At 47.3% G+C, this 25,135-nt stretch overlaps 2 protein-coding genes across 7 annotated transcripts in view; one reads left to right on the forward strand and one right to left on the reverse strand.

Moving 5' to 3' along the window:
- Positions 1-25,135, forward strand: part of LOC138648719 (phospholipase A and acyltransferase 4-like) — a 210,578-nt gene that overhangs the window by 61,116 nt on the left and 124,327 nt on the right. For 2 of the 3 annotated variants that reach the window (XM_069738563.1, XM_069738564.1), the window contains exon 5: positions 11,960-12,191. The exons of the other annotated variant lie outside the window; for it this stretch is intronic. In XM_069738563.1, coding sequence (XP_069594664.1) covers positions 11,960-12,058 — 99 coding nt within the window. In that variant the 3' untranslated portion in view covers positions 12,059-12,191. Of the gene's footprint in view, positions 1-11,959; positions 12,192-25,135 lie in introns of those variants that run through there. 3 annotated transcript variants of the gene reach the window in all.
- LOC138648717 (phospholipase A and acyltransferase 3-like) overlaps positions 2,189-25,135 on the reverse strand; it is an 89,886-nt gene continuing 66,939 nt past the window's right edge. For 2 of the 4 annotated variants that reach the window (XM_069738558.1, XM_069738559.1), the window contains one exon: positions 2,189-2,617. In XM_069738558.1, the coding sequence (XP_069594659.1) occupies positions 2,504-2,617 (114 nt within the window). In that variant the 3' untranslated portion in view covers positions 2,189-2,503. The remainder of the gene's footprint in view (positions 2,618-25,135) is intronic. The other 2 variants (XM_069738556.1, XM_069738555.1) reach the window with 2 other exon arrangements.

Here is a 25,135-nt window from a genome sequence, read left to right on the forward strand (position 1 = left end):
CTGCGGGGAGTATAGAGCGGCCATTTTCTTCCGGACTGAGCCCGTCGCTGATTGGTCGAGGCTGTTTTGCGGCGACCAATCAGCGACTTGGATTTCCATGATAGACAGAGGCCACGACCAATGAATATCCATGACAGAAGGACAGACAGACAGACGGAAGTACCCCTTAGACAATTATGTATATAGATTATTATAATAAAATTGATAAGGCAGATTTATTCTTCTGGTCAGGACGATTATAATGATACACCATTTATATATTTTTTTATGTTTTGTCGCTTTTACACAATAAAAACTATTTTATAGAAAAAAATAATTGTTTTTGCATCGCTTTATTCTGAGAGCTATAACTGTTTTATTTTTCGGCTGATGGAGCTGAATGGCAGCTTTATTTTTGCGGGACAAGATGATGGTTTCAGCGGTACCGTTTTTATTTACATTTGTCTTTTTAATTGAGTTTTATTCCATTTTTTGTCTCCCACTCTCTTTTTTTTTTATGGTGTTCACTAAAGGGGTTAACTAATGTGACAGTTTTATGGATGCGGCGATACCAAATATGTGTACTTTTATTTTTATTTCTTGTTTTTTTATAATAATATTTATTTATGGGTACAATATATATGTATATACAGTATATATATATATATATATAGAGAGAGAGAGAGAGACAATTTGCATAATTAGCATATTTCCAGAGGAGCATTGCGGCTTTAAGTCTCTTCATCTCGACATGCTTAGCATGTCGATCTCCACAAGGAGAAATTATACTTCTTGGATAGATATTACAGAGAAATTAATATTCACTGCCAGCCGCAGCATCCAGCTCCTGCCTCCTGTGACCCGTTGCTCTTCCGCTGCCGCTCCCCCAACGTCTTCTGGGACAATGACTTGTGTATGAGCCAAGGGGAGAATTTTCAGCACAAAAAATGTGCTGAAAAACTTGGCTTATGCTCGAGTATATTCGGTATTCCCACTATGGGACTTTAACTTTCTGCAATCTGATCGCAGTTATAAGGTATAGTAAATCAGAAGCATTGCTATACCTTATAGCCTGTCAGTGCTGATGACAGAAGTTAGTTAGATCATGCACTGCACATGATATAACTAACTTCATAGTACTTGGTGACCTGGATGTTGTCATGATGACATTGGGTCACCATGGCAACGATCGGGACCCTGTGGGCGTCTCCAATCCAAGGGCAGAGGGGCTGTCTTCCCTCTGCCCGCTCGCTAAATGCGGCGATCGAGTTTGATTGCAGCATTTATGGACTGAAAGTGCCAGGACCGGTGCGGGCTCGCTCCTGACACTGAGAGTCGGTGTCAGCTGTCAGGATCAGCTGTCACCTGGCGGAGATCGCTGGTGCATAGTCTCCTGTGCGCGGGCGATTGCAATGACGTACATGTACTGTATCAGTTGGGAAGTCCTTCCTGATCATGAGGTACATGTACTGCAAATGTCAGGAAGGGGTTAAACTATTATTAAAGTATAAGGCATCATTCAGAAAACAGTGATTTTTCAGGTACACAAAAAATGGTGCGACTTCTTTCATAAATGTGTCCAGGATTCAAGTTTCATCCGTATTTGGTCAGTGTCAGTTTATGCAGTTGTGTTCAAAAGTTTACATACCCTGGCAGAATTTTTGCTTTCTTGGCCTTTTTTCAGAAAAATGAATGATAACACCAAAACTTTTTCTCCACTCATGGTTAGTGGTTGGGTGAAGCCATTTATTGTGAAACTACTGTGTTTTCTCTTATTAAGTCATAATGACAACCCAAAACATCCAAATGACCCTGATCAATAGTTTACATACCCTGGTGATTTTGGCCTGATAACATGCACAGAAGTCAACACAAATGGGTTTGAATGGCTACTAAAGGTAACATCCTCACCTGTGATCTGTTTTCTTGTGAACAGTATGTGTGCATAAAAGCTGAGTTTTCTGGGATCCAGACAGACTCTTGCATCTTTCATCCAGCCACTGACTTTTCTGGATTGTGAGTCATGGGGAAAACAAAAGAATTGTCTGTTGCCCTCAGGACTTAGAAATATACTTCCCACAAGAAGTGACTCAGTGTTACACCCAACCCCTGAAACAGAATTCCCTGATGGATGACACTTTGTATAAGGGTGGTGACAGCAGTACCAACCTCCCTGATGACTTCATGTTTAAGAATCCCCTGTGCATGCTGGAATATTTAAACGAAACACAATCAAAAGTAAAAAAAAAACGTAAACAGACAGAAAGTTAGAGACGGAATGGTAGGGATATTTAAGTGAAGTACATTATAAAAGTGATTACATTATTAGATTAAATCAGCATTTATTATGAAATTCACTTTAGGTGTCAGACTCCTTTCAGAGTGTTTTTTTTTTTTTAATTTCATTCTCCTACCAATCTGACTGTAAACGTTAGACAGGACCTATCACTTGTCATAAATGTGTACGTACAGTAATATTTCTTTAAGACATTCTCTGTAGGCAAGGTGTCTGATAGTTCTCATCTCACAATGGCAGAGCACCTCCTCCGAAATCTTCCTGGGAGCTCTTTAGAATGTAGAAGGATTTTCGTCTTTTGCCAGGGGTTGATTCAGGAAACCCTAACCTAGGCTCCATACTCTGTAGGAAAAGAGAAAAGACTAGACTAATAATGGTATGCACACCAGCCGAAGATAAGAAAAATAGAACAGCTTTATTTAAACCTCAAAAAGACAAACATGTAATAAAACCATTTAAAAGGCCTAAATATAGGACCAATAGCCAACACCCCCTAGATAATCATGTACCATATACAGTGTACCATAACCAAAGGATATGTAATGAATACAAATCAAAAATAGACAATACAATACAATTGGTTATAAAGTTGCACAATATGAAATGTCTCTAATTCCTGGATTAAGTAACTGGAAACCAGAATTAAATGGTTGTACACAATGTGTTATGAAAATAACCCCATGAATGTAATAAAGTACACACCAAATACCCAATATAGGGAATATGAGGCCCCATACATAAAGTAAATCACAGTATAATGTGGGCATGCTCGAGTCCTAGTGCATATACCACATCATGCATCCAGGTATTTTATGCCACAGTATAGACCTTATAAGTGCGCATTATCCTCATAGAATATAAAGAAGACCTACACCAATCCTGTCCTATATTAGGAACTTGTAAAAAGCTATGCGCATAACACACAAAGAAAAAAGAGGTCATATAATGAAGTATAGCAATTCTATAAAGGGAGGTCTATAGGCCTAGAGGAAAAAATGTGCTTGTAAGAGATAGAAGGTATAATACCAGTTATTTGAAAAAGTCCAAGGTCTCACAGGATTGGGCAAAATCAAGAGATGTACCCATAGTAGTGAGAGGTACAGCATCAACTGCCGAAAAGTTCCCAAGGCTGAAGACCAGCCAAAAAGAGAAAGAGAAGGGGCGAGGCAAGAGCCCCACGTGTATTGCTGCGGCTGCAGCTTCGTCAGGGGAAGTAAAGTCGTCAGTCATAGATGAGGCTTTTATAAGAGCAATAAACAAGGTAAATACGAACGGGTGCAAAGTACTCACCCTCCCCGACTCCAGCCTCGGCTCCCTGCTGCTGCTCGGGTCTTGGTGGTTTGGTTGCAGAGGTGACGTTACATTAACAACATGCATCACTGTTGTGAATTCTGTGGCTGAATTCACTTCTGTGGTCACAAGTGGTACTGCAGCTTCTGAGCTTCCTTCCTCAGGTGTTCTGGTGAGCTCGTTAACTGCTTCGTTACTTAACTCCGCCTGATGCTGCTATCCCTGCTCCTTGTCAATGTTCCAGTGTTGGATCTGAGCTTCTCCTGATTGTTCCTGTGACCTGCTGCTCTGTAGAGCTAAGTGCTTTTTTGCTATTTTGTTTTTTTTTTTCTGTCCAGCTTGTATTTTGTTTTGCTGGTAGCTCTGAGAAGCAAAGGGTGTACCGCCGTGCCGTTAGTTCGGCACGGTGGGTCTTTTTTGCCCCCTTTGCGTGGTTTTTGCTTTAGGGTTTTTTGTAGACTGCAAAGTTCGCTTTACTGTCCTCGCTCTGTCTAGAATATCGGGCCCCACTTTGCTGAATCTATTTCATCCCTACGTTTTGTCTTTTCATCTTACTCACAGTCATTATATGTGGGGGGCTGCCTTTTCCTTTGGGGTATTTCTCTGGGGGCAAGTCAGGCCTATTTTTCTATCTTCAGGCTAGCTAGTTTCTTAGGCTGTGCCGAGTTGCATAGGTAGTTGCTAGGCGCAATCCACAGCCGCTTTTAGTTGTGTCTAGGGTAGGATTAGGTGTGCAGTCTACAGAGTTTCCACGTCTCAGAGCTCGTTCTTTTGTTTTGGGGTATTTGTCAGATCACTGTGTGCGCTCGGATCGCTAGGCACACTGTGTCTCTGGATTGCCTTCATTACACCTTTCATTAGCAGACATAACAGTACAAGGAGCCAAACTAATGATTCTCAATAGAGGGAAAGAAAAAGTTCTGACATCATTTTTTTTTTTCTGCTCTGTGTTCATTTTTTTTTTCCCCTAGACATTTGGGTGATTCTGGACACAGGTGTGGACATGGATATTCAGGGTCTGTGCTCTTCAATGGATAATCTCGTTATAAATGTACAAAAGATTCAAGATGCTATTGATCGGAAATCTATGTTAGAACCAAGAATTCCTATTCCTGATTTGTTTTTTGGAGATAGAACTAAATTTCTAAGTTTCAAAAATAATTGTAAGCTATTTCTGGCCTTGAAACCTCATTCTTCTGGTAATCCTATTCAACAGGTTTTGATTATTATTTCTTTTTTGCGCGGCGACCCTCAAGACTGGGCATTTTCTCTTGCGCCAGGAGACCCTGTATTGAGTAGTGTCGATGCGTTTTTCCTGGCGCTCGGATTACTGTACGATGAGCCTAATTCAGTGGATCAGGCTGAGAAAAATTTGCTGGCTTTGTGCCAGGGTCAGGATGATATAGAAGTATATTGTCAGAAATTTAGGAAATGGTCAGTACTCACTCAGTGGAATGAATCTGCGCTGGCAGCTTTGTTCAGAAAGGGTCTCTCTGAGGCTCTTAAGGATGTCATGGTGGGATTTCCTATGCCTGCTGGTTTGAATGAGTCTTTGTCTTTGGCCATTCAAATCGGTCGACGCTTGCGCGAGTGTAAATCTGTGCACCATCTGGCGGTATTGCCTGAGGTTAAACCTGAGCCTATGCAGTGCGATAGGACTATGACCAGAGTTGAACGGCAGGAATACAGACGTCTGAATGGGCTGTGTTTCTACTGTGGTGATTCCACTCATGCTATTTCTGATTGTCCTAAGCGCACTAAGCGGTCCGCTAGGTCTGCCGTCATTGGTACTGTACAGTCCAAATTCCTTCTGTCCATTACCCTGATATGCTCTTTGTCGTCGTTTTCTGTCATGGTGTTTGCGGATTCAGGCGCTGCCCTGAATCTGATGGATTTAGATTATGCTAAACGTTGTGGGTTTTTCTTGGAGCCTTTGCGGTGTCCTATTCCATTGAGAGGAATTGATGCTACACCTTTGGCCAAGAATAAACCTCAGTACTGGGCCCAGCTGACCATGTGCATGGCTCCTGCACATCAGGAAGTTATTCGCTTTCTGGTGCTTCATAATCTGCATGATGTGGTCGTGTTGGGGTTGCCATGGCTACAAACCCATAATCCAGTATTGGATTGGAATTCCATGTCGGTATCCAGCTGGGGTTGTCAGGGGGTACATGGTGATGTTCCATTTTTGTCGATTTCGTCATCCACCCCTTCTGAGGTCCCAGAGTTCTTGTCTGATTATCAGGATGTATTTGAAGAGCCCAAGTCCGATGCCCTACCTCCGCATAGGGATTGTGATTGTGCTATCAATTTGATTCCTGGTAGTAAATTCCCTAAAGGTCGATTATTTAATTTATCCGTGCCCGAACACGCCGCTATGCGCAGTTATGTGAAGGAATCCCTGGAGAAGGGACATATTCGCCCATCATCATAACCACTGGGAGCAGGGTTCTTCTTTGTAGCCAAGAAGGATGGTTCGCTGAGACCGTGTATTGATTACCGCCTTCTTAATAAGATCACTGTTAAATTTCAGTATCCCTTGCCATTGTTATCTGACTTGTTTGCTCGGATTAAGGGGGCTAGTTGGTTCACTAAGATAGATCTTCGTGGTGCGTATAATCTGGTGAGAATCAGGCAAGGAGATGAATGGAAAACTGCATTCAATACGCCCGAGGGTCATTTTGAGTATCTAGTGATGCCGTTCGGACTTGCCAATGCTCCATCTGTGTTTCAGTCTTTTATGCATGACATCTTTCGTGAGTATCTGGATAAATTCCTGATTGTTTACTTGGATGACATTTTGATCTTCTCAGATGGTTGGGAGTCTCATGTGAAGCAGGTCAGAATGGTTTTTCAGGTCCTGCGTGCTAATTCTTTGTTTGTGAAGGGATCAAAGTGTCTCTTCGGTGTGCAGAAAGTTTCATTTTTGGGGTTCATCTTTACCCCTTCTACTATCGAGATGGATCCAGTTAAGGTCCAAGCCATCCAGGATTGGATTCAGCCGACATCTCTGAAAAGTCTGCAAAAGTTCCTGGGCTTTGCTAATTTTTATCGTCGCTTCATCTGTAATTTTTCTAGCATTGCCAAACCATTGACCGATTTGACCAAGAAGGGTGCTGATTTGGTTAATTGGTCTTCTGCTGCTGTGGAAGCTTTTCAGGAGTTGAAGCGTCGTTTTTGTTCTGCCCCTGTGTTGTGTCAGCCAGATGTTTCTCTTCCGTTCCAGGTCGAGGTTGATGCTTCTGAGATTGGAGCAGGGGCGGTTTTGTCACAGAGAGGTTCTGATTGCTCAGTGATGAAACCATGTGCTTTCTTTTCCAGGAAGTTTTCGCCCGCTGAGCGTAATTATGATGTGGGCAACCGAGAGTTGCTGGCCATGAAGTGGGCATTCGAGGAATGGCGCCATTGGCTTGAAGGAGCCAAGCATCGCGTGGTGGTATTGACTGATCATAAGAACTTGACTTATCTCGAGTCTGCCAAGCGCTTGAATCCTAGACAGGCCCGTTGGTCGTTATTTTTTGCACGCTTCGACTTTGTGATTTCGTACCTTCCGGGCTCTAAAAATGTGAAGGCGGATGCTCTGTCTAGGAGTTTTGTGCCCGACTCTCCGGGTTTATCTGAGCCAGCGGGTATCCTCAAGGAAGGAGTCATTGTGTCTGCCATCTCCCCTGATTTGCGGCGGGTGCTGCAAAAATTTCAGGCGAATAAACCTGATCGTTGTCCAGCGGAGAAACTGTTCGTCCCTGATAGGTGGACTAATAAACTTATCTCTGAACTTCATTGTTCGGTGTTGGCTGGTCATCCTGGAATCTTTGGTACCAGAGAGTTAGTGGCTAGATCCTTCTGGTGGCCATCTCTGTCACGGGATGTACGTACTTTTGTGCAGTCCTGTGGGATTTGTGCTAGGGCTAAGCCCTGCTGTTCTCGTGCCAGTGGGTTGCTTTTGCCCTTGCCGGTCCCAAAGAGGCCTTGGACACATATTTCGATGGATTTCATTTCTGACCTTCCCGTTTCTCAAAAGATGTCAGTCATTTGGGTGGTCTGTGATCGCTTTTCTAAAATGGTCCATCTGGTGCCCTTGGTTAAATTGCCTTCCTCCTCTGATTTGGTACCTTTGTTCTTTCAGCATGTGGTTCGGTTGCATGGCATTCCTGAGAATATTGTTTCTGACAGAGGTTCCCAGTTTGTTTCAAGATTTTGGCGAGCCTTTTGTGGTAGGATGGGCATTGACCTATCCTTTTCCTCGGCTTTCCATCCTCAGACTAATGGCCAGACCGAACGAACCAATCATACCTTGGAAACATATCTGAGATGTTTTGTTTCTGCTGACCAGGATGATTGGGTGTCCTTTTTGCCGTTGGCTGAGTTCGCCCTTAATAATCGGGCCAGCTCGGCTACCTTGGTTTCTCCATTTTTTTGCAATTCTGGGTTCCATCCTCGTTTCTCTTCAGGACAGGTTGAGTCTTCGGACTGTCCTGGTGTGGATTCTGTGGTGGACAGGTTGCAGCAGATCTGGACTCAGGTAGTGGACAATTTGACCTTGTCCCAGGAAAAGGCTCAACTTTTCGCTAATCGCAGACGCCGTGTGGGTCCCCGACTTCGTGTTGGGGATCTGGTTTGGTTATCTTCTCGTCATATTCCTATGAAGGTTTCCTCTCCTAAATTTAAACCTCGTTTTATTGGTCCGTATAGGATTTCTGATGTTCTTAATCCTGTATCTTTTCGTTTGACCCTCCCAGACTCCTTTTCCATACATAATGTATTCCATAGGTCGTTGTTGCGGAGGTACGTGGCACCTATGGTTCCATCTGTTGAGCCTCCTGCCCCGGTTTTGGTGGAGGGGGAATTGGAGTATATTGTGGAGAAGATTTTGGATTCTCGTGTTTCTAGACGGAAACTCCAGTATCTGGTTAAATGGAAGGGTTATGCTCAGGAAGATAATTCCTGGGTTTTTGCCTCTGATGTTCATGCTCCCGATCTTGTTCGTGCCTTTCATGCGGCTCATCCTGGTCGGCCTGGGGGCTCTGGTGAGGGTTCGGTGACCCCTCCTCAAGGGGGGGGTACTGTTGTGAATTCTGTGGCTGAATTCACTTCTGTGGTCACAAGTGGTACTGCAGCTTCTGAGCTTCCTTCCTCAGGTGTTCTGGTGAGCGCGTTAACTGCTTCGTTACTTAACTCCGCCTGATGCTGCTATCCCTGCTCCTTGTCAATGTTCCAGTGTTGGATCTGAGCTTCTCCTGATTGTTCCTGTGACCTGCTGCTCAGTAGAGCTAAGTGCTTTTTTGCTATTTTGTTTTGTTTTTTTCTGTCCAGCTTGTATTTTGTTTTGCTGGTAGCTCTGAGAAGCAAAGGGTGTACCGCCGTGCCGTTAGTTCGGCACGGTGGGTCTTTTTTGCCCCCTTTGCGTGGTTTTTGCTTTAGGGTTTTTTGTAGACTGCAAAGTTCGCTTTACTGTCCTCGCTCTGTTTAGAATATCGGGCCCCACTTTGCTGAATCTATTTCATCCCTACGTTTTGTCTTTTCATCTTACTCACAGTCATTATATGTGGGGGGCTGCCTTTTCCTTTGGGGTATTTCTCTGGGGGCAAGTCAGGCCTATTTTTCTATCTTCAGGCTAGCTAGTTTCTTAGGCTGTGCCGAGTTGCATAGGTAGTTGCTAGGCGCAATCCACAGCCGCTTTTAGTTGTGTCTAGGATAGGATTAGGTGTGCAGTCTACAGAGTTTCCACGTCTCAGAGCTCGTTCTTTTGTTTTTGGGTATTTGTCAGATCACTGTGTGCGCTCGGATCGCTAGGCACACTGTGTCTCTGGATTGCCTTCATTACACCTTTCATTAGCAGACATAACACATCACTGCTGTAACCAATCACTGAGCTCAGTGGCTCTTGGGATGGGGAGGCTTAACAAAAGACGAACATCATTAAAAATTAACTTTTATTAGAATTATAATAAACGACCAACAAACACATATAACGCCTAACCAGGCAACTAGTAGTACGCTGACTTACAGCTGACTAAAATATCCAGGGGATATACCAATAAGTGTACCTAGTCCACCCTATTGTCCCCTAGATAGATCCTGCCTATCAGTGGAGCTTGGCACCCTACCATGAATGCAAATTGGCACCCCCGCTCAAGGAGGACAATAGGGTGAACTAGGTTCATCCGTTGGTACATCCTCTGGATATTTTAGTCAGCTGCAGGTCTGCTACCGGTTGCCTGGTTAGGTGTTATATGTGTTTGTTGGTTGTTTATTATAATTCTAATAAAAGTTAATTTTTAATGTTGTTAGTCTTTTGGTAAGCCCTTTCTGAATTAATCCTTGAATCAAGCTACTATAAATTTCTCAGTGGCTAATGCCATCTACCTCGAAAAACTATTGTTCTTTTTTTTTCTTGGAAGCCCACAGCAGCCTTCTTCCAATTTCTGAGACCCAGAGTAATCAAGTCTTCATGTCTTCTACTGTTATTTGGAATTATGATGTAAAGGTGCATTATGATCACTAAGAACATCTATAATATAACGCTGGGAGCGTCACTCTGTCCGAAGCCTTTATAGACTGCGCAGGCGCAAGCGCCGGCGCAGTCTGGCCCCCACAGAGTGACGCTCCCAGGAGATCGCGGTATGCGTAAGCACTGAACGCATACCGCGATCTCCACAGGAGAGTAAGGGACCGTGGACGCGCCAGGAGGGAGGGTAAGTATACTCACCTGTCCTCCGTTCCAGCGCTGCGTGCGGCTCCGTCTCCGGCTCCTCTGCTGTGACAGAGTCCAGTCACAGACAGAGGAGCCGGAGTGTGTGTTCAAGAAAATGGCGCCAGAAAGCGCGGACTGCGCAGGCGCAGATTCCTGCTGCCGGAATCGGCGTCTGCGCAGTCCGCGCTTTCCGGCGCCATTTTCTTGAAGACACACTCCGGCTCCACTGCAGGTGTGTCTTCAAGAAAATGGCGCCAGAGAGCGCGGACTGCGCAGGCACCGATTCCTGCTGCCGGAATCGGCGCCTGCGCAGTCCGCGCTTTCCGGCGCCATTTTCTTGAAGACACACTCCGGCTCCACTGCAGGTATGTCTTCAAGAAAATGGCGCCGGAGAGCGCGGACTGCGCAGGCGCCGATTCCTGCTGCCGGAATCGGCGCCTGCGCAGTCTGTGCTTTTCGGCGCCATTTTCTTGAAGACACACCTGCAGTGGAGACGGACGATAGGTGAGTATGGTATTTTTTTTTTTATATGGCAGCATCATACGGGGGCATATAATACAATAGTGGCGCAGGATGGGAGCAGCACATGACAGAACGGGCGCAGGATGGCAGCAGCACATGACAGAACGGGCGCAGGATGGCAGCAGCGCATGACAGAACGGGCGCAGGATGGCAGCAGCACATGACAGAACGGGCGCAGGATGGCAGCAGCACATGACAGAATGGGCGCAGGATGGCAGCAGCACATGACAGAACGGGCGCAGGATGGCAGCAGCGCATGACATAACGGGCGCAGGATGGCAGCAGGATGGGAGCAGCACATGACAGAACGGGCGCAGGATGGCAGCAGCACATGACAGAACGGGCGCAGGATGGGAGCAGCACATGACAGAACGGGCGCAGGATGGCAGCAGGATGGGAGCAGCACATGACAGAACGGGCGCAGGATGGCAGCAGCGCATGACAGAACGGGGGCGCAGGATGGGAGCAGCACATGACAGAACGGGCGCAGGATGGCAGCAGCACATGACAGAACGGGCGCAGGATGGCAGCAGCGCATGACAGAACGGGGGCGCAGGATGGGAGCAGCACATGACAGAACGGGCGCAGGATGGCAGCAGCACATGACAGAACGGGCGCAGGATGGCAGCAGCGCATGACAGAACAGGCGCAGGATGGCAGCAGCACATGACAGAACAGGCGCAGGATGGCAGCAGCACATGACAGAACGGGCGCAGGATGGCAGCAGCACATGACAGAACGGGCGCAGGATGGCAGCAGCGCATGACATAACGGGCGCAGGATGGCAGCAGCGCATGACATAACGGGCGCAGGATGGCAGCAGGATGGGAGCAGCACATGACAGAACGGGCGCAGGATGGCAGCAGCGCATGACAGAACGGGGGCGCAGGATGGGAGCAGCACATGACAGAACGGGCGCAGGATGGCAGCAGCGCATGACAGAACGGGCGCAGGATGGCAGCAGCACATGACAGAACGGGCGCAGGATGGCAGCAGCACATGACAGAACGGGCGCAGGATGGCAGCAGCACATGACAGAACGGGCGCAGGATGGCAGCAGCACATGATGGAGACCATATACCAATATAAATGCTCGCCACCCGGGCGTAGAACGGGTTCAATAGCTAGTGTGATATAACCTGACAATGTATAAACATGTTTGTTTTTATACCCTGTAGGTGGAAGATGCACAATTTGGATCATCACTTGGAGCAGGATTTCTTGCAGCGATACTTGGAGCGGCTATGTTTCTTGGAAGACTTGTTCGTTCAAATTAGGGAAATGCCTGGACGTCAGAGAGACTCAACTTCAGAACATTCCAAATCTTTTAATTCAATGTCTTGTAGCAAAACATGGCCGATACAATGGTTGTTCTACAAAGCAAAACAAAAATAAATGAACTCCAATATATTTGTTTTTACTGACATAACTGTAAAATTGTACCGTAATTACCAGTGGAAGAAATGGTCAGAATATTACTATATAGCTTGTGTCATAGACTTTGAGTCCCATTAAGTACTGCACTGAGAATGGACATCACAGAAAATGGAATGGAATGGAAGCTATGAGCCCAGAGGTGTATCTAGGTTTTCTGGCACCAGGGGCAGGAGGTTTGGTGCCCTCAACCCCCTCCAAGCAGATATAGTTGTGTGAAAAAGTGTTTGCTCCCTTCCTGATTTCCTATTCTTTTGCATGTTTCTCACTCTTAAATGTTTCAGATCACCAAACAAACTTAAATATTAGGCAAAGATAATGCAATATATACAGAAAAAAAAACCAAGCAGCATTCTCAATGCAAATGGCGGCTTTACTAAGTAGTAAGCCACCATAAAGAAGATATTTTTAACTCCATAAGTATAGACAAAAATATGAGGAAGAAAAAGAGTATCAAATCAATAAAGTAAAAAAGTACTAATTTTATTAGAGTATTAACAAGTAAATATTATAGAAAATAAAAATGACAATTAAACAAGACACACACCAAAAGATGGGGTCACGTGCAATAGTTGTAACAAATCAGTGCAACCCATAAGTTTACATGGTATGACATTAGGAATGCACTATAAGAAATATACACTGGCAGGCATAGCCCAGGGACAAATATAAGCACTATAGTAGTAAAGAGATTTTTCCCAAAATGGGATATCACACAGGTATATAGGGGCAAAGCTTACCAGCTAACGTATGCACGGACCCAAGTCGGATGGTGAAAACCCCTGCCGCGTGTTTTAATTACTAGAGGTCGCTTTCTCACGCGGATGTAATGTGGAAATATGGAAAGGACCTTAAAAAGCCATGACAACCAATCACGTGTCCAGTCACCTAGTCCAAATCTACCAATGACAAGTGGCGCTCATGGTCCATGCGCAGTGCGCCCGAACAGTCCCAGCATACAGAGCGCAGGACATTAAGCATCACTGCGCAGGTGCGGGGAGATGAGAGTCCCCGGGCATGCGCAGGAGGCATAAAGACGCCCGGCCCTGCATGGGACGCAAGGGGCAGCAGCGTGCCGCATGAGCTCGGCTGCAAAAAGGACATAGTGAGTATATAAAAAGTACAAAGCCGGATTGTAAACATATCATTAAGCAGCATATAGGAGCACACACCATAACGAGCGCATGAATAAAGAACATATCCAAACAAAAATCAGTGTAAAATATTGTATGAAATCGCGTCCCAAGGTCATCGGATTCTGGCCATCATCTTGTGCAAACAGTGCTACAAAAAGAAGAGATTCGCTGGCAAAGATGATGGATGATAGTGGAGCGCCCCCAGACACAGGGCCACAGGTTACTCGGTAATGGTCCTCTCTGTCTCAGTTCTGGGGTTGCTACGGTGGCTGGACCCGGTCCGTGACCCTGCTAAGGGCCGTCCAATGAAAGGGTTGATGGTAGTTTGTCAAGGGTTCGTGACGCCACCTGTAGTATTCGGTCAGGGTGACCGACGCTGCTTGGGGTCCGCTGGGGTGATGTGATAGCAGCTAGATGGTATACCTTCCCACAGGTGAAGTAGATCCCCAGGGCTTCCCAGTGGTGTAGGTGGCAATGGTTTGAGGCACAGTTAATAACGAGGACACAGGGTTGCAGTCTCTTTACCTCTTTACTGGTGACTTCAGGATCCTCAATCCGGAGCACTGTTAACAGGGCTGTCTGAGACCAGCCGGTCCGAAGGCACATCCAGAGTTCCCTTTGCAGGTGGAAATCAGTGCCTACCACTAGCGCCTGTGTGTTGCAGTCCTTCCCTGCTGAGCATTCGGGATAGTCCTCACAACTGTCGTTTCTATTCTGGTGTTCTGCTTCGTGCCCCAGTTTTTTATGGCTAGGATGCACCCATTTGACAGGAAGGCTTGGAGCTATTCTGGGACCCTAGAGACGCCCCTCTCCACGCTTGCCCCCTATGTCTTCTTAGGTGATGTATGTTAGACAGCCAACCTATAATCAACTGTCCTGCCTCTGTTTGAAGTAATGCTTGGAGTCAGTTACTTCCTCAGCGTTCTGGCCACCGGCTACGCGCCTCAGTAGGATGTTGCCGACATCGGGGCACGACTCCTACTGGCTCTCCTTTGTGCTTTGATCTCATTTCTCACTTCTCCACAATATACTTCGCTTTGTGTCCTTTCTTTAGATACAGCCGCAAGGTAGTGCAGGCGCGGTTCTGTAACGATCTGTCCTTGTCGCTAAGTCACTGCTAGGTTCCCACGCCCAACAGGGACCCCTCTGAATCTTCCCCGCAACACCCCCTGCCACAGGATGTTGCATGGACAAAACCCAGCCAGCTTCTGACTCACTTCCTATCCAACCCCCAGTTTTACCAAAGTGTGAGGAGTGGCCTAGTAAATAGAACCTTTTGCTCCCCCTGGTGGCCGGAGTGTGAAATGTAGTGTGTGACTGTGATACCTGGTCAGGTGAACTCCTTTAGTGCCATCAGACGTACCATCACTCCCCTTAGTGGCAGAGCGACATACTGCAACGACCAGGTCTCTGGGGCGCTGCAATAGGGCAAGAGAAGGAACCTGTCCATTCCATAAATCACTAATGGCTCTAAACAAAACAAAAAAACAGAATAAAATAAGCACAATTAAAAACAAGGATAAAAAAAATCCAGTATTAAGGGTTACAGAATAGGAGCAGGCGAACAATAAATCACAAATTAAAAAAATATCAATGATCACTGTTTATAAGAATGAGGCGAAACTTAGGATTCATTTAGACCCTTGGGGGCCATGGTATCCAAGATCAAGATCCATTTAGTCTCTCTCTGAGCAAGAAGTCTCTTATAGTTACCCCTCTGATTCCCATATGAATGATGTCAACATCCCTAACCATAAGTGTCTTAGGCTACTTTCACACTTGCGTCGGCCCGACGTACCGACGCAAACTGCGAAAAAAAAGAACAAAGGGGGCAGCGGATGCAGTTTTACAACGCATCCGCTGCCCCATTGTAAGGTCTGGGGAGGAGGGGGCGGAATTCCGGCCGCGCATGCAGGGGTGGAATTCCGGCCGCGCATGCGCGGTTGGAAATGGCGGGCTCGACGCACAAAAAAACCGTTGCATGTAACTTTTTTTGTGCTGACGGTCCGCCAAAACACGACGCATCCGTCGCACGACAGATGAGACGTGTGGCAATACGTTGCAAATGAAAGTCTATGGAGAAAAATCGCATCCTGCGGGCAACTTTGCAGGATGCGGTTTTTCTCCAAAACAACGCATTGCAACGTACAGCAAACAACGCTAATGTGAGAGTAGCCTTAGCAATCATGGTATGCCTTAAAGTGAAAACAAAAGGGGAGAAGCCAGCGATGCTTGTGGTCAGAACACAATACAAAAAGTGCACATGCACATATTAATTTCTGACTGTATATCAAAATGAGACATTTAGCAAACAATTGATCAATTCTTTGAGCCACCCCACCACGTCATGGCAATCTCATGGGGCAGTCCTACTCTATGATTTTTACATTCACTGTGTCATTACGGCCTCCTTAAAATGTTAGGAGAAAGACCACGTTAGTCCCACTCTGCGTTTTTTTGTGTGTTATATTCACTGTGCCATTACGGCCTCCTAAATGTGTTAAAAGATAAGACCCAGTAACTTTATAATGCTTTCCGCAGGTAATGTTACATTTTTATATCAAACTGGATTATCCCTTTCAGTCTTTCTTGCTTTTTTCTTTGTGCTAATCACTGTGGTATTGTCCAATGTGAATCGTATTTCATCTTGAAAGGCACAAAAGAAGTTCAGCATTTATTGCAGTAGCTATTCTCGGCCTCATTCATTTTTTTCAGACACCGAAGTGCAGATCTTTTTGCTATCACTTTATGAGGAATAAGGTTACACAGTTACCCCAGGTTTTATTATTTCCAGCGTTTAATGCTTACTATAACTTATCTGTTTACACTGGGTCCATACAGTGGGGCAAAAAAGTATTTAGTCAGTCAGCAATAGTGCAAGTTCCACCACTTAAAAAGATGAGAGGCGTCTGTAATTTACATCATAGGTAGACCTCAACTATGGGAGACAAACTGAGAAAAAAAAATCCAGAAAATCACATTGTCTGTTTTTTTAACATTTTATTTGCATATTATGGTGGAAAATAAGTATTTGGTCAGAAACAAACAATCAAGATTTCTGGCTCTCACAGACCTGTAACTTCTTCTTTAAGAGTCTCCTCTTTCCTCCACTCATTACCTGTAGTAATGGCACCTGTTTAAACTTGTTATCAGTATAAAAAGACACCTGTGCACACCCTCAAACAGTCTGACTCCAAACTCCACTATGGTGAAGACCAAAGAGCTGTCAAAGGACACCAGAAACAAAATTGTAGCCCTGCACCAGGCTGGGAAGACTGAATCTGCAATAGCCAACCAGCTTGGAGTGAAGAAATCAACAGTGGGAGTAATAATTAGAAAATGGAAGACATACAAGACCACTGATAATCTCCCTCGATCTGGGGCTCCTCGCAAAATCCCACCCCGTGGGGTCAGAATGATCACAAGAATGGTGAGCAAAAATCCCAGAACCACGCGGGGGGACCTAGTGAATGAACTGCAGAGAGCTGGGACCAATGTAACAAGGCCTACCATAAGTAACACACTACGCCACCATGGACTCAGATCCTGCAGTGCCAGACGTGTCCCACTGCTTAAGCCAGTACATGTCCGGGCCCGTCTGAAGTTTGCTAGAGAGCATTTGGATGATCCAGAGGAGTTTTGGGAGAATGTCCTATGGTCTGATGAAACCAAACTGGAACTGTTTGGTAGAAACACAACCGTGTTTGGAGGAAAAAGAATACTGAGTTGCATCCATCAAACACCATACCTACTGTAAAGCATGGTGGTGGAAACATCATGCTTTGGGGCTGTTTCTCTGCAAAGGGGCCAGGACGACTGATCCGGGTACATGAAAGAATGAATGGGGCCATGTATCATGAGATTTTGAGTGCAAACCTCCTTCCATCAGCAAGGGCATTGAAGATGAAACGTGGCTGGGTCTTTCAACATGACAATGATCCAAAGCACACCGCCAGGGCAACTAAGGAGTTGCTTCGTAAGAAGCATTTCAAGGTCCTGGAGTGGCCTAGCCAGTCTCCAGATCTCAACACAATAGAAAACCTTTGGAGGGAGTTGAAAGTCCGTGTTGCCAAGCGAAAAGCCAAAAACATCACTGCTCTAGAGGAGATCTACATGGAGGAATGGGCCAACATACCAACAACAGTGTGTGGCAAGTTTCTCAGTTTGTCTCCCATAGTTGAGGTCTACCTATGATGTAAATTACAGACGCCTCATCTTTTTAAGTGGTGGAACTTGCATTATTGCTGACTGACTAAATACTTTTTTGCCCCACTGCATATAGTGGTTTTGTTTTTAGTGCCTGAACCACACTCAGCTGGATGATGGCCATGCCCAATGTTTATGGTGGTACACATAAATGTATGAAATGTTTCACTGTCTATCGCTGTTCATCCGCCATTACTTAGCCAGATCCTGGCGCTAGTATACTGTTAGGGTTGGCGGAACGCACCAAATATATAATTTATTAAATGGAATTGGTGCGTTCGCAACCCGGGATCCACCGTGCAGGAAAGCACCTGCTGCTAAATAATGGCGGCTCTATATGGCGGTATATACCAACTCTGTTAGCTTCACAGAGTAACCGCGAGAGGAAAGCTCTGTGCCCTGTTAGACTTTCACAGAGGCACAGGCCAACTACCCAGATGTGAGCAGTGAGTGGTCATGCATGCATACAAAACTCCTCGCCGGAGATGCCAGCATTCTAGGGGCTTATTTCAGCCGGGTCCCTAAGCACACTTAAACACAATCTCCTCGCCGGAGGTGCCAGCATTCTAGGGGCTTATTTCAGCCGGGTCCCTGAACACATTCAAACACATGACCACATTGGCGCAAAGCATATAGCATAAGACGATACTAGCGCATGGCCGTGCGGTCATGCGCAGTTTATATAGTTGCAGCACAGGAAGCTGCTACTGAAGTTTTTGCCCTTTCAGGACCTTCCAGAAGGACCAATGGAAAGTGCTGCAGTACCTGAGCATGTTTTGCCCTTTCAGGACCTTCCAGAAGGACCAATGGAATGTACTGCAGCACCTGAGCATGTGACCGAACATGTGGCCCTCGACCTCCAATGGGAGACCCTGCCATGGGCATGCTCAGTGTGAGTAAACAAGGACTTAGTCCCAGAGAGGCTCGCTCGCCGCAGATCAGTGCAGGGTACTATAGGAAAGCCAGAAAAGGCAGTAGTGACCCTATGCACCGAGTCAGCCCCAGCGAGATGCTGGGAGCGACGTCTCCGCTGAGCAGAGCCCACTGCGGCCGATACCGAATGGGAGACCGCAGCAGACACGGATCGAGATTCCCCCTGTGCAGCAGAGGAAACTTGACTCCTAACATTACCCCCCCTCCTAGGGCCCCCCCCCCCCCTCCCTGAGCCTCACTACGCTCAAAAGCTGCGATAAGCAGCGGAGCCCGAATGTGCTCCACAGGCTCCCAGGTTCTATCATCTGGGCCGTGACCCTTCCAGTCCACCAGATAAAATTTCTTGCCACGTACCACCTTGCACCCCACAATAGCATTCACCTCAAACTCATCCGTGGATGAACCTGATGTCCCAGCAGATGACTCGGAAAACCGGGACAAATGAACGGGCTTTAAGAGGGAAACGTGGAAAGTATCGTTGATACCAAGGCGTGGAGGAATAGCCAAACGGTAGACCACAGGGTTGACCTGTTCCAGAACCTTAAACGGGCCAATGTAGCGAGGAGCAAACTTAGTGGACTCAACTCGCAGCCTGATGTTACGGGCGGAGAGCCACACTAAGTCGCCAGGAGCAAAGACCGGAGCGGGGCGCCGGTGTGTATCAGCCGAAACCCTCATTCTCTCCTTGGAGGCCCGGATGGCATCCTGTGTGCGGTCCCAGATGTCACGTGCCTCCACCGCCCAGTCTGCCACCCTAGAATCGGTGGATGACACGGGCATGGGCACAGGGACACGCGGATGCTGGCCGTAATTAAGGAGAAAAGGAGTTTGACCAGTGGAATCGGCTACGGCGTTGTTCAGGGCAAATTCCGCCCAAGGTAGCAAAGATGCCCAGTCATCCTGCCTAGCAGAGACGAAATATGTCACCAGAGTCTGGTTGGTTCTCTCCACCAACCCATTCGTCTCGGGATGGTATGCAGAGGAGAGGTTTAACTCTATGCTGAGTAAACGGCAGAGCTCTCTCCAAAACCGAGATGCGAACTGGGGACCCCGATCGCTGACAATCTTATCAGGCATACCATGCAAACGGAAAACGTGTTTAATGAACAACACCGCCAAGGCCCGTGCTGAGGGTAACCGAGGAAGCGGCACCAAATGCACCATCTTGGAGAAATGGTCGGTGACAACCCAAATAATGGAGCAGCCACGCGACTTGGGTAGACCCACCACAAAGTCCATCCCGACCATCTCCCAGGGCCTGTCTGCCACCGGTAGAGGGTAAAGCAACCCAGCAGGCTGTTGCCGAGGAGACCGATTCTGGGCACAAGAAACGCACGCCTGAATATAGTCCTTGACATCTCGGGCCATATGCGGCCACCAGTATGTTCTCGCCAGAAGCTCAGATGTCCTCTTGGTCCCAAAATGCCCACCCACTCTGGAGGAGTGAGCCCAAGAGAGAACCTCCGGTCGCAAGTTAGCTGGTACGAAAGTCTTGCCCGGGGGCACAGACTCTAGCGAAACCGGAGCTACAGTTCTCAGGCTCTCAGAAGGGACAATAAGCCGAGGCTCCTCCTCCTCCGATGACACCACGGAGCGGGAGAGAGCGTCAGCACGAACGTTCTTCTCCCTGGAGAGGAAATGGAGAGTAAAATGGAACCGGGAGAAGAACAGGGACCATTTAGCCTGGCGAGAATTCAGCCGCTGGGCCGTTTGCAGATACACCAAGTTCTTGTGGTCAGTGAAGACTTGGAAGGGAAAGCGAGCTCCCTTCAAGAGATGTCTCCACTCTGAAAAAGCCAACTTCATGGCCAGCAACTCCCTGTCCCCGATGGAATAATTCCTCTACGCTGGTGTGAAGGTCTTGGAGAAGAAGAAGCAAGGATGCTTCCGACCTTGAGCATCCTTTTGGAAAAGGACTGCTCCAGCACCAACGGATGGGATGAGGCATCCACCTCCAAGATAAATGGCTTATCAACATCGGGGCGATGTAGGATGGGAGCGCTAGCGAAGTGTGACTTGATCGAGAGAAAGGCTTTGGAGACCTCCTCTGACCACAACTTGGGATTTGCTCCCTTCTTGGTGAGGGCAATCAAGGGAGCTACCAAAGTTGAGAAGTGTGGAATGAACTGGCGATAGTAATTAATGAACCCCATAAAGCGCTGCACCGCTTTAAGAGAATGGGGTTCCTGCCAGTCCATTACAGCCTGTAGCTTGGCAGGATCCATAGCCAAACCCTGGGCAGAGATGATATAACCAAGGAAAGGCAAGGACTCCTGCTCAAACACACACTTCTCCAACTTGGCGTAGAGGGAGTTTGCCCGTAAGAGGTCGAAGACTTTGCGAACATCTCTCCGATGGGAGTCAATATCTGGAGAGAAGATGAGAATATCATCCAGATAGACTACGACCGAGGTGGTGAGCATATCCCGGAAGATGTCGTTCACAAAGTCTTGGAAAACGGCTGGGGCATTACAGAGCCCGAAGGGCATCACCAGATATTCATAGTGCCCATCCCTGGTGTTAAAAGCCGTCTTCCATTCATCCCCCTCACGGATGCGAATCAGGTTGTAAGCACCCCGCAGATCTAACTTTGTAAATACCCTCGCTCCCCGTAGCCTATCAAACAGCTCAGATATCAGGGGTAGTGGGTACTTGTTCTTAACGGTGATGGCGTTAAGACCCCTGTAGTCTATGCATGGACGTAAGTCTCCAGTCTTCTTCTGTACGAAGAAGAACCCTGCCCCTGCCGGTGACACTGACTTCTTAATGAATCCTCTTGCCAGATTCTCCTGGATGTACTGGGACATTGCCTCTGTCTCCGGGAGAGATAACGGATAGACTCGACCCCGGGGAGGCTCAGCACCAGGCAAGAGGTCAATAGGACAGTCATAGGGGCGGTGAGGCGGAAGGGTCTCCGCAGCTCTTTTGGAGAACACGTCTGCATAGGGCCAATAGTGCTTGGGGAGAGAGGAAAGATCTGCGGGTACCTGTATAGTAGCAACCTGAACGCACTCCCTCAGACATCTACCCTCGCAAGATTTACTCCAACCCAAAATTCTCCCAGAGGACCACTCAATATGAGGAGAATGGTAGCGAAGCCATGGTATCCCCAACAGGACCTCATCAATTCCCTCAGGAATGACTAATATGGAGATTATCTCCTGATGTGATGGAGACACAGATAGCGTGAAAGGAATGGTTTGGTGGGTAATCTGTGAAGGTAGTGTTGACCCATTTACCACTCGAACGGTTACCGGCTTGGCGAGCATCACCAAGGGTATTGCGTGACGCTGGGCAAAAGCGGAAGACATAAAGTTACCCTCTGCCCCAGAATCCACGCACAGCTCGACCATAAGAGTGGATGGGCCTATGGTAATTGTCCCCTTGAAGGACAACTTTGAGGCAAACGTCGCCGTGTCTAGTGTACCTCCTCCAACTGCCACTAGACGCTGACGTTTCCCCGACCGCTGAGGACCCTTGGAGGCAAGGTGTCCTGACTGCTGGCAAACATGACGAACTTTATGTGCACGGGCAGACTGAGACTTGGATCCCGCTCGTGTCACCTCTAAGGCCTCATGTGACTCGGATGCCTGGACTGGAGATTCCAAAGGTTTGGCGAAGGTGGGAGCCAGCCGAAACCTCTGCCTACACTGGGCTCGCTCCAACCTCCGCTCGTTAAAACGGAGGTCAATACGAGTAGATACGGCTATGAGCTCCTCCAGTGTGGCGGGAATCTCCCTAGTGGCCAAAGCGTCCTTCACATGGTCAGCCAGCCCCCTCCAAAATACGGGAATGAGGGTTTTATCTGGCCATTCCAACTCAGACGCTAATGTCCGGAAGTGAACAGCAAAATGGCTGACCATGGTTGAACCCTGAGTCAAAGCCAGCAGTTGGAGCGCTGTATCATGGGTGACTTGAGGTCCTAAAAAGACCTGTTTTAGAGTGTCCAGAAACCTAGGAACACTCCGCACCACATGATCGTTGCGCTCCCACAGCGGCGTAGCCCACTCCAACGCTCTGTCCGACAGGAGAGAGATTATGAATCCCACCTTTGCCCGCTCAGTAGGGAAACGTGCAGCCAGAAGCTCGAGGTGTATACCACATTGGCTCACGAAACCCCTACAGGACTTACTGTCCCCAGAGTATCTCTCAGGGAAAGGAAAGTGAGATAGGGTCGGAACAGAGGTGGCAGTGGGTAAAGCTGCTGCAGCCACGCTAGCAGCCTGAACAGCTATTGCAGTAACATCCACCGCCGAGGTTGCACGCTCAAGAGACGCCAACCGGCCCTCCAGCAGCTGGATGTACCCCTGCAATCGCTGTTCATCCGCCATTACTTAGCCAGATCCTGGCGCTAGTATACTGTTAGGGTTGGCGGAACGCACCAAATATATAATTTATTAAATGGAATTGGTGCGTTCGCAACCCGGGATCCACCGTGCAGGAAAGCACCTGCTGCTAAATAATGGCGGCTCTATATGGTGGTATATACCAACTCTGTTAGCTTCACAGAGTAACCGCGAGAGGAAAGCTCTGTGCCCTGTTAGACTTTCACAGAGGCACAGGCCAACTACCCAGATGTGAGCAGTGAGTGGTCATGCATGCATACAAAACTCCTCGCCGGAGATGCCAGCATTCTAGGGGCTTATTTCAGCCGGGTCCCTGAACACATTCAAACACATGACCACATTGGCGCAAAGCATATAGCATAAGACGATACTAGCGCATGGCCGTGCGGTCATGCGCAGTTTATATAGTTGCAGCACAGGAAGCTGCTACTGAAGTTTTTGCCCTTTCAGGACCTTCCGGAAGGACCAATGGAAAGTGCTGCAGTACCTGAGCATGTTTTGCCCTTTCAGGACCTTCCAGAAGGACCAATGGAATGTACTGCAGCACCTGAGCATGTGACCGAACATGTGGCCCTCGACCTCCAATGGGAGACCCTGCCCTGGGCATGCTCAGTGTGAGTAAACAAGGACTTAGTCCCAGAGAGGCTCGCTCGCCGCAGATCAGTGCAGGGTACTATAGGAAAGCCAGAAAAGGCAGTAGTAACCCTATGCACTGAATCAGCCCCAGCGAGACGCTGGGAGCGACATCTCCGCTGAGCAGAGCCCACTGTGGCCGATACCGAATGGGAGACCACAGCAGACACGGATCGAGATTCCCCCTGTGCAGCAGAGGAAACTTGACTCCTAACACATAGTGACTGTAGAATTTTATTTCAGAACAGACAACTCCTTTTAATGAGTTTTGTGTTATGTTCTTAGATGAATAGAGAAGGGAGATACAGTTTTTGGCTGACACAGGCGCATCTAATGGGGGTAGCAGTGGCATGTGCCTCGGGTGCAGCCGGTAGGGGGGGGCGCAGTATAGCTGACAGGAGGCTTAGAAAATCCGCAGTGTGCTGGCTCCCAGTGAGCTTTCAGACGCAAGTACAATAGAAGCTCCGAACGTTGGGTCAGAGAGACATCAGAGGCGCACATTGGTAGTAAATGGTCCACACTAGTGGAGCTGAAGTCACCAAAGACTGCATGTAATGGGAGGGGAATGTACTGGATTGTGTGGGGGTATTTACTGTGTGGGAGGGGAGATTTAGTGTAAAAGGGCTGGGGGAGATTTACTGTGTGTGGTGTGGGGGAGATTTACTGTGTGTGTGGAGATGATTTAGTATAACGGGGATGATTTGAGGACATAAGTTTGGGGAGCAACGAAGGGACAGGTGTAAACACAATATGGGGAGCGGGAGAAATTTGAAGACACAATATGAGGAACAAGAGGGGAAATGGAGGGGATGTATGAGGAAGCAGTATGGGGGATGGGTGCAGACACAGTATGAGAAGCGAAGGGAAAATGTATACAGACACAGGAGCGAGGGGATGTGACAGGAGAGTGTGAAGAGGGGGCCCAGTATGGAAAAGAGAGGGCAGAGTGCAGGGATATACCATAAGAGGGACAGTGTGTAAGTCATATTTTGTGCAAGGAATATAGTGAGCAGCAATTATTTAGTTTGGGGCTCAGCGTAGGGCAGATATTTTTATCCAGGAACATTATAATAACATTGTTATCTTTAAGGGCATCGTGTAGTAATGTGCTGCAGAAGACTAGAGAAGATAAAAGTCTGCAGAGACAAGCTGTAGATGAAAAAAAAACTCATGTCATCTGGACAAGATAAAGAAGAAAAGAAAGATAACAACTCCTGAGGCAACAACATCTATCAGATACCTGGATGTAAATGTTTTTTTTTTTGTGATACTAATTTTCATATTTTTATTTATATTAGGAGCATTAATGGGGTCGTCCAAGTTTATGATGAGTTTGCAGTCATTATATGTGACTGCAGGCATCTGAATTCTCACAGTGCACACTGCACTCTTTCAGGATTCTCTGATATCGGCGATTTGCATACATACAATCACGAATCGACTAGACATGCGTGGCCTCACTCAATGAAAATGGATTGAGCTAGGCCGGACAAGTCTAGTTAAAATGTGGCCAGAAGTATACAAATCATAAACTTGTGCAAGGGAGAATCTGCAGTGCAGTGCATGCTCTGCGAGAATTCAGAAGTCTGCTGTCACCTATAGTGACTGTAGACTTTCATCTCAAACCTGGACGCACCCTTTAATTATAAAATGAAGCCTTTTAGCA

The sequence above is a fragment of the Ranitomeya imitator genome, chromosome 9 (genome assembly GCF_032444005.1).
Source record: "Ranitomeya imitator isolate aRanImi1 chromosome 9, aRanImi1.pri, whole genome shotgun sequence".
Taxonomy (NCBI): domain Eukaryota; kingdom Metazoa; phylum Chordata; class Amphibia; order Anura; family Dendrobatidae; genus Ranitomeya; species Ranitomeya imitator.